This window comes from Periophthalmus magnuspinnatus, chromosome 19 (assembly GCF_009829125.3).
Source record: "Periophthalmus magnuspinnatus isolate fPerMag1 chromosome 19, fPerMag1.2.pri, whole genome shotgun sequence".
Classification (NCBI taxonomy): domain Eukaryota; kingdom Metazoa; phylum Chordata; class Actinopteri; order Gobiiformes; family Gobiidae; genus Periophthalmus; species Periophthalmus magnuspinnatus.
In genome coordinates, this window is record NC_047144.1 from 16,136,654 (window position 1) to 16,152,540 (window position 15,887).

Genomic DNA, 15,887 nt, shown 5'->3' on the forward strand with positions numbered 1-15,887 from the left:
TATACATCTGATATGCTTCAGTTGTAGGGAGTATTATACATCTGATATGCTTCGGTTGTAGGGAGTATTATACCTCTGATATACTTTGGTTGTAGGGAGTATTATACCTCTGATAGGCTTTGTTTGTAGGGAGTATTATACCTCTGATGAGATAGATAAGATTACACTAAACAGGATTAAAATATAAAAATGTACTATATATATATATATATATATATATATATATATATATATATATATATATATATATATATATATATATATATATATATATATATATATATATATATATATATATATATATATATATATTCTCATTTCAAGACATGGGAGCAGAACATACTACTCCCGGTACAAAAAAAAGAATACAAAAAAAGCATAAATGTTTTAATCCACATTAAGAATGACATATTCAAATAAAACTAGATAAGCACATAGATTTTTTCATATTGTTTTGCAGTAAAAATGTAATTATGAAAACAGTTCACCCACATTTCCATGGTCTGTGTACTTTTATTAATATTATGATTTTTCCATACTTTCACATTATTCTATTATAACATGGTTCAATCAATGGCTGAAAATTTGCACGTAACACAGTAGCTCACATCACATGACCAAGTCCCTCACACCTCATTGGAGAGACTCTCAGGGGTCATGGAGGGGTCATGGAGGGGTCACGGAGCTCACCTGGTTTCCCTGGTAACGAGGAAAAAGCTGTCATCCGGAGCGTCGATCCAGTTGGGACGCCTCTTACGGATCATGACTCCTCCTCTGGTGTTTCCACTGGAACTGCTGCGTCCGTTGTGCTAAAAAAAAAACACTCCAATGTGAGAAGTTTGAACGATAAACAAATATGTAAATGTAAAGTTGAACTACACTGACTTTTTTGAACCAGACCAATCGGACAGAGCGTCATTGTGTTTGGCAGAAGATAAATGCTGATATTAAAGTGGGATTAAACACATAAACTCCGCCCACAAAACTATATTTCAAATGGAGCTGCTAAACTGGGCAGTGCCTGGAGGTCTAAAGGGGAGAGTGAGGGAAGAGTGAGGGGTTAGGAGGGGCAGGGTCTGGACCAATTAACGAACAGCTGGTGGCAGAGTGGGTAAGCACTCATGCCTCACAGTCAGAAGGTTCCAGGTTCCCGGCCGCCCAGACCTTTCTATGTGGAGTTTGCATGTTTCTCCCTACGTCTGGGTGGGTTTTAGATCTAGTTTGTCCTAAATTTGCAAAAAAGAAAACAGAAACACTAAGCATTGTTGTGTAAATGGTCCCTTTTTTCTGTTTTACATAAAAATTAGACTGATTTTATGAAAACTAAATCAAAATAATAAGGTACAAGGAGAAGAAATGGTTAGTGACTAAAAGATGTGGCTTGTATAATATCTTTAAAAGTCAAAATGCAACCCTCTTTATGTAGCTTTACTGTATGTAGTACCCGCTCATGTTTTAAACTTGCTAATTCAATTCCGTGGTTGTTGTAGTTGACTGCTCTTGTGGCTGACAAGCTGGCACACTGAGCAATACTTAATTTATTTTATTTTTTTTACATTTTTGTATGTATTTTGAGTAACTAAGAAGTGCAGGTTGTACAATTCAAAGGACGGAAGTTAAGGACTATGGGATTGTGCGATTTGAGCTTGTTGAGTTTGTTTTTCCTGTAACCATGGCGACCCTGCACGGAGACAGGAACAGTAAAGAATGCTGCTAAAACAAAGCTAATTTAGTGTTCAGTCCCGCTTTGAGATTAAGTTTGATTTATCTGCTTGCTCGGAAGTATGCAGCTGTATACGAGCTTGCAATGGGAGGTAACCCAGATGGATAATGTGTGCAACTCTATTCAGAATGCTACGCAAATCATTCTGTCTATTTAACAAAACCCAGCGGGAGTTGTGTTTTGCTTCACTCGCACAAGCATAAGTTTAATATATTTACTTCCGCAACATTGCTCTATGCATTATAATGAAAGACTCCGAATATATTTACTACATACACACTGCAACATAAAAACATGATTAAAAATGTCATGTTTAGCATAATAGTAATAATAATAGTAAGTGTACATACCAGAGGTCCTCCTGTTGAACTCGGATTTTCTGTAACAACAAATAATATCTTAATTAATCCTTTTCTGCCAAACTAAATATTGTCTAATAGCAGAATACAGCAGTGTTAATATTTAGAGCATACTCAGTGAACACAAAAACAAAACAGGCCGTACATTAGCGATAGCAATTGTTCAAAAATTAGCATAAATTAGCTTGCCTGCATCCATACTAATGTACCTATTTAGTTAAAGTGGTGTATTTCTAGTATACGCAGATGAGTGCTTTGACTCTGCAGGATACAATCGAAAAACAAGTTAAACGAAGGGGCCGTTTTTACAACAAGGCTAATTACAAAAGCGCTGACGAATTTCACTTTACACTTGAGGCGTAAAAAACATGATAGGCTATATGCAGGTATTACAAAGAATATCAAAAGAATTTATATAGGAAGTATATAATCACCGTTTTTTTCAAATGTTGCCTCAGTCAGTCTGCGCAGTCAGCGGTAAGAGACAGGGCTGTTAACAAAACTGAAAAAGTTTGAAATTTCGAAATTTACGAATACAAAAAGCCAATCCGCAAGAGAAGGTTTTGTTTTGAGCAAAATGCATTGTTGTGTAAACGGCCCCTTTCTTCAGTATACATGAAAATTAGACAGATTTTGTGGAAATTAAACAGAACATCTCCATGTCTCCTGATGACACCAGCCCAGTGGATGCTCTTTTTAACTGTATTTTAGACATCAAATCCTGGATGGCAGAAAACTTCCTCCAGCTTAACCAGGACAAAACTGAGGTTTTAATCATCGGTCCTGAGGCCCAGAGAGAGAAACTTTTACCCAAATTACAGTCACAGTCTTTTAATCCATCATCACAAGTAAGAAACCTGGGCGTTATTTTTGACTCTGAGCTGACTTTTATTCCACACATTAAAAACATCACAAAAATTGGTTTTTACCATTTGAAAAACATAGCCAGAGTCCGTCCCATTCTCTCTCGGGCCAACACAGAGACGCTGATGCATGCTTTTATCACCAGTCGTATAGATTACTGTAATGCCCTGCTCTCTGGTCTTCCCAAAAAGGCGATTTCAGGTCTACAATTATTACAAAATTCAGCAGCACGTGTCCTGACTAAGACCAGGGGGCGGGACCACATTACACCGGTATTAGAATCCCTGCATTGGCTCCCTGTGTGTTTCAGGATCGATTTTAAAGTTCTTTTACTGGTTTTTAAATGTCTTAATGGTCTTGGGCCTTCTTATCTTACAGAACTGCTTTTATCCTATGAACCCTCGCGGCCCCTGCGCTCCTCCGGCAGCAGGCTCCTAGTCATTCCCAAAGTCAGGACACACACGCATGGAGAGGCCTCTTTCCAGTTTTATGGCCCCCGTCTATGGAACAGTCTGCCGGAGGACCTCAGGGCCGCAGAGAACATTCAGGTTTTTAAAAGCAGGCTCAAGACCCATCTTTTTAGCATAGCTTTTGATTAGTATTTATCATTTTAGTTTACTTCTCTATTTATTTAGTCTTATTTAGGCTGGCTAGTGTGTTTATGTTTTACTTATGTTTTATTTACTTGTTTAGTTTTGACTTATTTTATTATTTATTGATTATTTTATTATTTATTGGTTATTTATTTTATTATTTATTGACTTATTTATTAGTTTTGACTTATTTTATTATTTTTAATCATTTTAGATTTGCCAGTGTTTCCTCTGAGGAGCCCTCTGCACCGGGAGCTGTGGTTGGCTGTGGCTGCTGGGCCCTGGTTCGTGGGCCCTGGAGGTTTGGTCTTGCCTCATCTCTTCTCTGGGCCCTGGGCTGGTGTCCTGTGGCTGTGGGTGACCCTGCTCCTGGTGCAGATGGTTCCTCTGGTGGCGCTCTCTCATCTGGTTCATCTTTATCCAGCCTGTTCCACTTAAACATATTTTAAATGAAACTGAGGTATTTTAACATGTGTTGAGGTGGGGGGTGGGAGTGTGTGTTGGGGTGGGGGGTTGTTTGGTTATGATTATTGATGTGTTGGGGTTGGGTTGTTGGGCTGTCGGGTGGCTGGGTGGGTTTGGTGGGTGGGACTGATTTTAATGCTTTGTAAAGCACTTTGTGTTACTTTTTTTTGTATGAAAAGTGCTATATAAATAAAGTTTGATTTGATTTGATTTAGAAATATGGTATAATGAGAAGAAATGGTTATTTCAAAAAGTGACTGAAGAATATGGCTTGTATAATACCTTTAAAAGTCAAAATGCAACACTGTTTATGTAATAATAGCACATTTTAAAGTTGCTAATTCAATTCTGTGGTTGTCATGGTTTGCTGCTCTTGTGGCTGACTAGCTGGCACGCTGAGCAGTTTTCAAACTGCTCAGCGTGCAAACTAGTACAAACTATCTTGAATTTCTAACATTTCTTAACATTTTAGGATTTTGACCAACTAAGAAATTGTATGATTTGATTTTTCTTTTTTTTTGTAACCATGGCGACCATATATGGAGCTAGCTATGCTAACCAGTTAGCTCTGATTTTTTTACAACAATGCAACAGACTTTCTATCCCAGGTATGGCAGACTGAAAGATCACCGACTAAAACAACAGAGCAAAGAGAGAGACAGGTTTAGCCCCTGGAGGCTGCTGTGATGCTGTAGGACACAGAGGAGACTTTTATTCTGAAGGATGTTACTCGCCTCATTCTGCCCTGACACTGGACCTGATGACTCTACCTGTTGAAATGCACCAAGACTTTTGGCCTGAGTGATGTTACTCACCTCATCCGGCCCTGACAGGCCAGATGACTCTACCTGCTGAGCCACACTGAGACTTTTGTCCTGAGAGATGTGACTCCTCTCATCCTGCTCTGATGCTGGACGTGATGACTCTACCTGCTGAGCCACACTGACACTTTTGTTTGAGCTTTATATAATTCTCAATGTTGAGCTCTATGTTTAAACTGCTCCTCAGGGAAAAGTAATATTGATTGACTGGTTCAATGTAATTCAATAAAATATATTTTCAAATATATCATTTCCCCAAAGGACTAACTTTGCTAAACCTGGAGTGAAAAGAAAGTACTTTGGTTCCTGTTCATTCCATCTGAAAGTCATTTTAATTAGTTTGGGCGAGAAAAGCGATTATCTACTTTCAGGCACAATTTAATTAAATGTTCAAAGTTATTGAGTCGTGAGTCTGTGGGAATCTTTAGTGTTCAAAATGTACTTTACATTTGGTCTGTTTCTCTATTTACAACTAGGACTAGTCCCAACCAGGACTAAACCAGGACTAAACCAGGACTGAACCAGGACTAAACCAGGACTAAACCAGGACTAAACCAGGGCTAAACAAGAACTAAACAAGAACTAAACAAGAACTAAACCAGGATTAAATCAGGACTAAACCAGGATTAAACCAGGACTAAACCAGGACTAAACCAGGACTAAACCAGGACTAAACCAGGACTAAACCAGGACTAAAACCAGGACTGAAACAGGACTAAATCAGGACTAAATCAGGACTACATCAGGACTAAATCAGGACTAAACCAGGACTTAACCAGAACTAAACCAAGCCCAAAGAGGACAAAACCAGATCAAAATTACTATAGTAAGAATAAAACAAGGAGTAAACCAGGACTAGACCAGGACTAGACCAGGACTAGTCCAGGACTAGTCCAGGAGTAGACCAGGACTAGTCCAGGACTAGTCCAGGTCTAAACTATCTATAGAACATCTCTCACATTCACTCATGGTCGTTTTATTGCTGCGTTCTTACAGTTACCTGAGCGTCTTTCAGGGTCAGTGCGGCTGTGATGGTGGAAGCTGCGTTTTCCCAGCATGCCGTGCGTTCCATGGGGCAGAGAGGAGAGGAGGCGTCGGGGTGGGGGGGTCTGGAGTCCTGGAGTGCGGTGAGAGCGAGGGACCTGGGTGGCAGGACGAGACTCTGCAGACAGAAACAGAAATAATAAAGATTTGAACCAATATAATGTGTGTTTGTTTTTTTTATATACAGCTGTACAGGAGACAAGTGCAATTATTCTAATCTCTAAACCAGGTCTGAACCAGGTCTAAACCAGATCTAAACCAGGACTCAAGCAAGACTAAACTAGGTTGAAAGCGTGAGAAAAGTAAGTTTAAACCAGAACTATACAAGGTCTAAACAATAAATCAAGGCCTGAATAATGACCAGGACTGTATTAGGCCTGTATTAGGCCTAAATAAGTTGTAATTTAAGAACTAAACCAGGAAAAATCCAGGCTTAAACCAGGACTACACCAGAACTGGACTAGGTATTGGTTTGAATCAAGACTAAACCAGGTTAAAACTAGGGCTAGAACTGAACTAAACCACATATAGGTCATATCTAGGCCCATGTCAGGTCTGAACCAGGACTAAACCAAGACTTTCCAGGTCTAAATCAGGTCTTGAGAAAGGAATAGTAGTAGTAGTAGTAGTAGTAGTAGTAGTAGTAGTAGTAGCAGTAGTAGTAGTAGTAGTAGCAATAGTAGTAGTAGTAGTAGCAGTAGTAGTAGTAGCAGTTGTAGTAGTAGCAGTAGTAGTAGTAGTAGTAGTAGTAGGAGTAGTAGTAGTAGTAGTAGTAGTAGCAGTAACAGTAATTGTAATTGTAGTGGTTGTAGTAATTGCAGTAAGTAGTACTTAGTAGTTAGTAGTATTGTTAGAGCCATAGTATCTTTGGTGGTAGCAGTAGCAGTATTAGTAGTAGTAGTAGCAGTATTATTAGTAGTATTTACCTAGAAACTGCAGTATACTGGTGAGCGTACTCCTCTGGGCGGCTCTGATCTTGGGAAGGCGCATCCCCTGTCCTTCAGACGCCCTCAACATATCTATCATCAAACATAAACATCAGTGTAACCAACCAGTGTGCTGCCCCCTACAGGCTGCATGTGTGAATCCAAACAAATTCAAGATTTAGTGCTAAATTATGCCATAAGTAAATAACTACAGTGATCTTTTAAAAATGCAGAAGATGCAAACAGGACCCAATAAGTTAAATTTCAGTCAAATGTGATTTTTAAATAAACTACAAATGTATAATATTTGTAATTTTACATATGAATACAGTTACTCAAATATAACACTGATGGTTGTGGTTGACGGAAGCCTTTACATAACAAACACATGTCTTTGAAAGTGCACTATGTAACTTTTCTGGGAGAGGGTCAGCTACTTGCTTGTCTCCATGGGGATGTTAATGTTTTGCTTGGAATGTTCTACAGTATGGCTTTATTAAACACACAAATCTCCAGGTCAAATCTCTGGAGAGGCTATCCAGTCACTTGTGTTTTTCAAGGTATTTTTGTGCAACACTGCACCAGTAACGTCATACTGTGGAACATTCCTGACAAGGCAATAACATCTCCATGGAGACAAGCCGGTGGCAGAAAAGTTACAGAGCACATCTTTAAAAGGTAAGTTGTAATGTTTTAATAACACAATAAAAACTGTTTTGGTCTTGACTTGTGTGCAACCATTTTGACATTTCTCATCGGTTTGTGTGATCAGGAAATTCAAAAATAACTAGAAAATGTTTAAAAATGACTTACTTGGATGGACGAAATGATGCCCTTAACCATGCACATTCATAATCATGCCGACATGCACATCCCAAAAGAAAGCCATTCAAATCAGGTTTTGACTTTGGAGGACTGGACACAGGTGTGGTGGGAAGAGACAGGTGTGTTGGGTGGACACAGGTGTGGTTTGCTGACACAGGAGCTGTGGTGGTGGGTGGATACAGGTGTGGTGGGCAGAAACAGGTGTGGTGGTGGTGGATGGACACAGGTGTGGTAGGTGGACACAGGTGTGGTAGGTGGACACAAGTGTGGTGGTGGTGGTGGGTGGAGAGAAGTGTGGTGGTGGTGTTGGGTGGAGACAGGTGTGGTGAGCGGACACAGGTGTGATGGGTGGGCACAAGTGTGGTGGTGGTGGGTGGAGACAAGTGTGTTGGGTGGACAAGTGTGGTGGGCGAACACAGGTGTGGTAGAGGTGGGCAGACACAGGTGTGGTGGGTGGACACAGGTGTGGTGGAGGTGGGCAGAAACAGGTGTGGTGGGTGGGCACAGGTGTGGTGGACAGAAACAGGTGAGGTGGGTGGGCACAGGTGTGGTGGAGGTGGGTGGAAAAAGGTGTGGTGGGTGGGCACAGGTGTGGTGGGCGGACACAGGTGTGGTGGGCGGACACAGGTGTGGTGGAGGTGGACAGAAACAGGTGTGGTGGGTGGGCACAGGTGTGGTGGAGGTGGGTGGAAAAAGGTGTGGTGGGTGGGCACAGGTGTGGTGGGACATCTAATGGACAAGCTAAGAAGACAAATGACCCACAAGACGCAGAGGAGATGCTTTCAATGCAACTTTATTGACACACATTCACACAGCAATGAAAAGAAACACAGAGGTAGAAAAAGATGAGGTGGAGATATACACAGATCAGTCATAACAGAACGGCCAAACTCCATTACGTCACTGCAATGGGACATGGGCCAAATGTGTGAACTTAAAGTGGACCTATTCTGCAAAATGGACTTTTCTGAGTCTTTAACCATGTTCTAGTTGTTTCTTCTCATTGAGCCTCTGAAGTTGTATTTGGAGTGATGTTTGAATAATCTTTAATCGACTATTTTCATGACGCCATTTTGTCCATCTGCCCCCGTTTTCACCTTCACCTGTACACGCCCACTGTGACGTACGCACTTCCTTCTCCAGTTTTATTTTCTTAATCATTGATACTCATTGGATTCGGCAGCGTTGCGTAGTCATTTTGGTACAAATGAAAAAAAATGGGCTGCTCGCTAATGCGATGTTTGTTGTGACGACGTTTACGGCGACGTCAGCTCCCATTGGGCACCACAGTTTTCTAACGCGGAATTCAGCAAACTTTTTTCTTTTATTAAGCTCTTTTAGATGAATATTCTGATTTAAAATGTGTAAATTTAGATAGATAGATTAGACATAATGATCTAGAGATGACAACCACAGAGCACACACAAGCACAATAGGGCTGGTTTAAGCTTTAAAGGTAAACTACGTAACTTTGCCAGACACCTGCTCATCTCCGCAGCTCCCTGTGCACTGCCTTATCTTTAAACGTTTATTCATTCATTTATTCATTTTAGCGTGACTCGGCAAAAACCTCAGAGAGATAAGATTGGACAGGAAGTAGTGACGCTAACAGTGAGGTTACCAGGCGCCTTTAGCAAAACCTCTATGCCCCATTTGAGATTATGACATCATCCAATTCCCCAAACCCATTTAGCCAAGTTCAACCTATTTACTATTCTGTACCGAGTCTATACAAAACGTCCGCTTCCTCTCCTGTAAATCGCACTATTACAATGTCTGATCAGTGCTTTACAACACAACAAAAAGGAGGTATGGAGTAAGGCTGGTGCATTTCTGTTTCACGAGGCAACATGGATCAGTCTAAGGTTAGATACGGTTTTAACCTAAACTAGTGAAAATGGTTAGAGATATTAGTGAAATACTCAAATTATGCGTAAAAAGGCAGTACCTGATTTATTTTCTTTTAATATAGTTACTCTTGTTTTGCCTCAGTACAGATATAAACTAGAAGCAGCTCTTAATGTAAAACTGAGATCGCAATGTGCTGTCTGTATCTAAATAATAAAGCGTTAGAATTAAGAAGTGCGCCGTTAGCATGCTAGCCGTTATTAGTGGCACAAATCTGGGAATTCTCTTAAATGAATGCTGTCTTGTATCCCTACTATTTAACTCTTAGCGTAAAACTGAGATCGCCATGTGCTGTCTGCATCTAATAAAGCGTTTTATTGTTCGAGAATCAGTTAGTGCGCTGTTAGCATGCTAGTTCTTGTTAGCTTTATAGTGGCTCTGGTCTTTCAAAGTTATCCTATGGGCGTTATGTTAAATTAATGCAACTCTTAGTGGAAAACTGAGATCGCCATGTGCTGTCGGCATCTAATAAAGCTTTTTATTGTGTGAGAATTGGGAAGTGCGCTGTTAGCATGCTAGCTGTTGTTAACTTTAGAGTGGCTCTGACCTCTAAAAGTTATGCTATGGGAATTGTGCTAAATTAATGCCTCCTCTGACCTTTCACCATAGCGGACACCAAGGAAGAATCGCGAATGACAAAAATTCCAACATTGTTATGCCAGAGTTAGCTTGTTGTTTTGAAGTCTACGTAATTAATGGAGCAGCAATCATTTTAATTAGTGTAACGAGTCTGATCTGTAGTCTTTAGTAGGACACGGTCTCACAAGAATTTCACTTTCATTTGCAGTGGAAGCTTGTGCTGCTGTGAAGACGAGGCATTTTTTAAAAATTCTTTCATTTTGCTTCAACCACAAACGCATTTGTAATATCCAGAAGTGGAAAGGAAAAATCTTCTACCGACCACATGGAGCAGTTTAAGACGCAGTGTGTGAAAGAAATGGTTTTATTATCACTATTGGTTAAAATTTAAGACACTAAACAACATATTGGGAAACTAAATTTGTATAATTAAAGGTCCTATATTACGCAAAATTGACTTGTGAGCGATAAGCCATGTTCCAATGCTGTTATCTCCTCAAAAACACACCTGGAGTTGTGTTTTGTTTCATTCACACGTTTGAGTAACTCTATTATTAGTCTGTCTACATCTCCAAAGCTCAAAACACTCTGTTCCACCTTGTGATGTCATGAAGTAGTTTTCAAGTTAACAGCTCCTTTTACATTTAGTGCAGTGGAGATTGGCAATTCTACAGCTGAAATGATCCAAATGATTCTAGTGAAGGTGTGTGGAGTTTAAAAACACAGTGGAGCACTTCCTGTATTACCACTTAATGACATCACAAGGTGGAACAGAGTGTTTTCAGTTTGAGAGAAGAACTCAGCCTAAAAATGCAGGTTTGTTTGTGTGTTAAACATGTGAGAATGAAACAAAACACAACTCCAGGTCTGTTTGTGATGAAGAAACGACATTATAACATAGATCAGAGAATAGTGTTATATGGGCCCTTTTAAGTATTTGTTAAAGGTGCACTATGCAATTTTTCAGGTAGCGGGTCAGTCACCTGCTTGTTTCCAAATATGTAATTGCTCTACCTGGAATGTCGCACAGTATGGCATTAAACATATCCATCTCCGTAGACACAAATTGGTGACGCCTCCAGGCAAAGTCTAAGGTGATCCTACTTACAGTAAAAATGTATGTTGTTCAAAATAACAAAACTACTGAATACACAAAGTTAAATGTCATACGTGGAAATAATAACATCACCATGGAGACAAGCAGGTGGTCCACCCTTCACCAGAGAAGTTACACAGTGCATCTTTAATATCAGGTTTAAAAGATAAACTGTTGGAAATATGATAAACCAGAACTACTAATTGTAAGTCAAAAATAATAAAATAAAAATCATATTAATTAAAATTTCCAAACAAAAAAATGGAACAGATTTTTCCAAGGATTCTCAGAATGGCTAAAATGTTATTCTGGCTGTTTTCTGTGCTATTCATATTTTGTTTCATTTGTGACGTAAAAAACTGACAGGCCAAAGGTGAAAGGCTAATAGGGTCAAAGTTCATGTTTTTTCATTAAGGCTTTGGTTCAGTTGAGCCGGTGTTTTCATGGACACGGCAGCGCACAATAGACTTTCCAAACTCACAAGCGAAGAGCCGGTTCAACAGTGTAAAGGCTTTTTCCACAGATTTTTAGGGTGTTTTTAGAATATTTTTTGTATTTTTCTCTTCAGAATAGATTTTCTTTTTACTTTTCAACATTTTATTTTAAATTTCCTTATGCTATTTGAGCCTTGGCGTTATGAAGTTACAGTTTAAACACTCTGTACTAGGGATGCACGATCCATGTTTTTCTGTTTTGATGCCGATTTTGATACTTCGGTTGATATCGGGCATCAGCAGATACTTAAAGCCAGAGACTGAAAACAGCATTTATTTACTTTAAACAAAAATAAAATAAGACTAAACCAACTCAAATATGTTGTGTAGCTGTAATCTCTCAAGTAACGACAGAACAACTGTGTGTGCATAAAAATTTAAACATTACGAGATTTTCTGGGCCAACTACGATCAGTTTATGCCAGAATCATAGCCTTTATAAAGAAGTGGACTAAGTGAGTGCGACGTCACCCACAGCGTTCAGCTCCAAATGAAGCATCGAGGCTAGAGCAGTTATAGGGGTCAATTTGGAGCCAAGTTCAATATTTGGAATTCTGCCTGCGAGTATCATAGCAACCAAAGAGCCAATCCGAAGAGAGGCTGTTGAAGGTAACGCCCCTTCCTGCCTCAGACGCTGAGCAACGCTGTCAATCAAACCTGTTGCTAACGCTAGCAGAAGCGACATCTGGGAATCAAGGCAGCTGATTTGTCTTTTATTAATGTTCATATCTTGATTTACAGACACAAAAGCGAAAAAAAAAAAAACACCAGGATCACGTCGAGCGGGTTAATACGAACATTTTCAAAACGACGATCAATAATAACCGTTTTAAACTGTAAAAAGACTTTATGGACACGCTGTAGATATGTGCTATAGTTCATTATATAGCTCCCTACTTTAAATGCAACTCCCCATTCAGATAAGTTTATATCAGGGAGGGCATCTGATGTAAAAACTGCAAATTATGATTCAACTCTTATAAATTGGGTATTGGAGAAAGTCTTTCAAGTGATTGGGATTTAAAAAAAAACTAAACGAAAAAATTGTATCTTTGGTAACAATTTATACCACTGTACAATAAAGTGCTCGTCAAAATAGCAGATTAGACTGATCTTGGTGCTTTCGTGAAACAGAGCTGAAACTACAACATGGAGTCGAGTGATAATCGTATAAACTAAACAGAGGGATCGCGTGTTTGAAGGTAGCTCTATGGGATATGCTACAGTCAGCCTCTTCTCAGCCTTCATCCACCACTTCAATCAAGTATAACCAGAGTCTGAATCTCACACACAGCAGTAACAGTCTGTCCAAGGCGAACATCAACCTAAATCCTCCACCAGGGGGCGTAGAGCTGCACAAAGTCACTAAAGTTTCTATATCGTAAAATTGGCTGATGTAATAATCAGTATTGCAACAAACTTAATGTATCGTAATAACATCCATCTGATAAAAAATACAACTGTTTTTTTAAGAATATGTTAAATAAAGCTGATTTTTATTTATTTTTTCCGCATTAAAAAGGTCCCATGTTACACAAAATTGACTCTTGTGAGATTTTAGCTGTGTTAGAACATTGTTAGCACTTCAAAAACATACCTGGAGTTGTTTTGTTTCATTCACACATGTTTGAGTAAGTCTTTATTATTAGTTTATCTACATGTCCAAAGCTCAAAATGCTCTGTTCCACCTTGTGATGTCAAAGTTTTTTTTTCCAAGTTAACAGATCATTTACCTGTAGTTCAGTAGAGAAAAGAACACAGCCTAAATATGCAGGATTTGTGTGTTAAACATGTGTGAATCAAACAAAACACAAGTCCAGGTCTGTTTGCGATAAGAAAACATTATAATACAGATCAGAAAATTGCGTAATATGGGCCCTTTAAGTCAAAAATTATTCCTAGTTTTGCCTGTTAAGCTATCATTTTCACAGAGATTCGCTAGAAGATCAAAGCAAGTATTTTTTTGTTTTATTATAACAGAAATGATCGAGTCAAAATATTGAAATCGTAGTTCTTCTCAGCTATATGTTAAAATGTTTCGATATCGTGCAGCCCTGAGGGGAGCAGTGCAAATGGAGCGGATGTTCAAATACATTCTAAGTCTATGTGAAATGCTGGCTCAGACTCCATGTTTGATGATCATGTGTGAATGGGCTTGTGCAACATTCAATGAATTCAACAAAAGAGTGAAAAAAGGCACAAATGAAAACATGATCAAACTTAGGATGAGGACAGGCAGTCTTTATTGGAACTGGGGCGGGAGATACAAAAACAAAATTATAATAACAATAATAAAAACAGGTGAGACTGGTGAGGTGAGGTGTGTGTCCGTGTGGCAGCGGTTAGGAGGAATTAAAAGAGCTCTTACACTCTGCCTTTACAGCGCCACAGTTAATGGGCACAAAGGGTCGGCGTGCGGCGCGGCGCAGTTTGATGATGTCACGACACATGTGACGAGCCAGTTTGGTGAGACGGGTGGCCTGGAGGAGGAAGGCCTGCTTTGTCTTCATTGACGACTTGGGGCTGCCGCTGTTTCGCATCGGGACCATGTGATTGGACTGGCGAGCGACGTGACCCCGGGCACGCGGCTCCTAAACAAAAGCAGAGAGGGAGAGAAAGGAATGAGAGACAGCGGAGGAGTTAATGGTCTGTGTTTATGTTCCATCCATGTTCCACCTCTGTTCTAATGTTGTTTCCTCATCACAAACAGACCTGGAGTTGTGTTTTGTTTCATTCACACATGTTTAAACACACAAACCCTGAGTTCTTCTCTCAAACGAAAAACACTCTGTTCCACTTTGTGATGTCATGTGGCAATACAGGAAGTGCTCCACTGTGTTTTTAAACTCCATACACCTTCACTAGAATCATTTGGATAATTTCAGCTCTATAAATGCCAATCTCTACTGAACAAAAGGTAAAAGGAGCTGCTGAAACTTGAAAACTAGCACTTCATGACATCACAAGGAGGAACACAGCATTTTTAGCTTTGGAGATGTAGACAGACTAATAGAGTTACTCAAACATGTGTGAATGAAACAAAACACAACTCCAGGTCTGTTTTTGAGGAGGGAACAGTATTAGAACATGACTTAAAGCTACAAGAGTCCATTTTTTGTAATATGGGACCTGGTTTTGAGTGGCAGAGCGATCGTGTACATTATTCTGAACAGAAGTTACAGTTTTATAATAGAATAAAAGAATAACACAACAATAATTTAAGTCACATTTATAAATTTGACCTCCTAATCACAGGAGCCCCTAAAGTCTACCATTTAAAACCCGCACAAGTTTAAAATAGATATGAATTAACATTATGTCCTAACCTGTTGTTTCCCATTAACAGAAGCTGCTGTTGCCTGGAAACAGAGGTCTTCTATAAGAAAAGTTCATGTAGTTTACTTTTTTAACCAGCCATACGAGTTTAACGAGAGGCAGAGGTCTCATTACGGCGCATACAGACAGTGGTCATTTTCACAAGAAACTCAGCCTCAGTCTTTTGACCAAAATGAATTTGCTGTAGTCTTGATTTAAGCAGTAAGTCGACATCACTGTAATCGCCACCACAACAAAGTGCTGTTCTGCCGGAGAATGTTTTGTAGATCACATTATCAAGCTGCAGATTTTGTTTTCATTTGCAGCAAAATGACTATGTGACGCTGATTAATCATGTGTGTATCAACGATTAAGAAAATAAAACTGGAAAGTAAGAACAGAGCAGTGGGCGTGTATCAGCAGCACCATAGACTGTATAAAGAAGTCGACTAACTGAGTGTCACCCACAGCGTTCAGCTCCATTCAAATGAAGCTCATTGAGGCTAAAAGTTATAGGGGCCAATTTGGAGCCGAGTTCCATAATTGGAATTCCGACCACGAGTATCATAGCAACCAAAGAGCCAATCTGGACCGAGGTTGTTGAAGGGAACGCTCCTTCCCGCACCACTGGTTTAGCAGGGAGTGGGCAAATAGGAACGCTATCAAACAAACCTGCTGTCAACTCTAGCAGGAGCAGCTTCCAGGAAAGACGGTGCCTGTTATTATTGTCTGATATTGATGTTCATATCTTCATTTACAGGCACAATAGTGAAATAAAACATCAGGATCATGTAGAGCGGGTTAATACGAACATTTTAAGACCAAAATGACGAGTCTGACAGCAGCAGTTACAGAGAGAGGAGCCATAGTTTTTC

General features: G+C 39.6%; 1 protein-coding gene across 2 annotated transcripts in view; it reads right to left on the reverse strand.

Moving 5' to 3' along the window:
- The window catches only part of mta3 (metastasis associated 1 family, member 3), a 68,469-nt gene that overhangs the window by 12,056 nt on the left and 40,526 nt on the right, over positions 1 to 15,887 (reverse strand). Inside the window, exons 14-18 of one of the 2 annotated variants that reach the window (XM_033984731.2) lie at positions 14,066 to 14,288; positions 6,796 to 6,888; positions 5,826 to 5,987; positions 2,074 to 2,102; positions 691 to 809 (exon numbers count right to left, since the gene is read on the reverse strand). In XM_033984731.2, coding sequence (XP_033840622.1) covers positions 691 to 809; positions 2,074 to 2,102; positions 5,826 to 5,987; positions 6,796 to 6,888; positions 14,066 to 14,288 — 626 coding nt within the window. Of the gene's footprint in view, positions 1 to 690; positions 810 to 2,073; positions 2,103 to 5,825; positions 5,988 to 6,795; positions 6,889 to 13,919; positions 14,289 to 15,887 lie in introns of those variants that run through there. The other variant, XM_033984730.2, reaches the window with a different exon arrangement.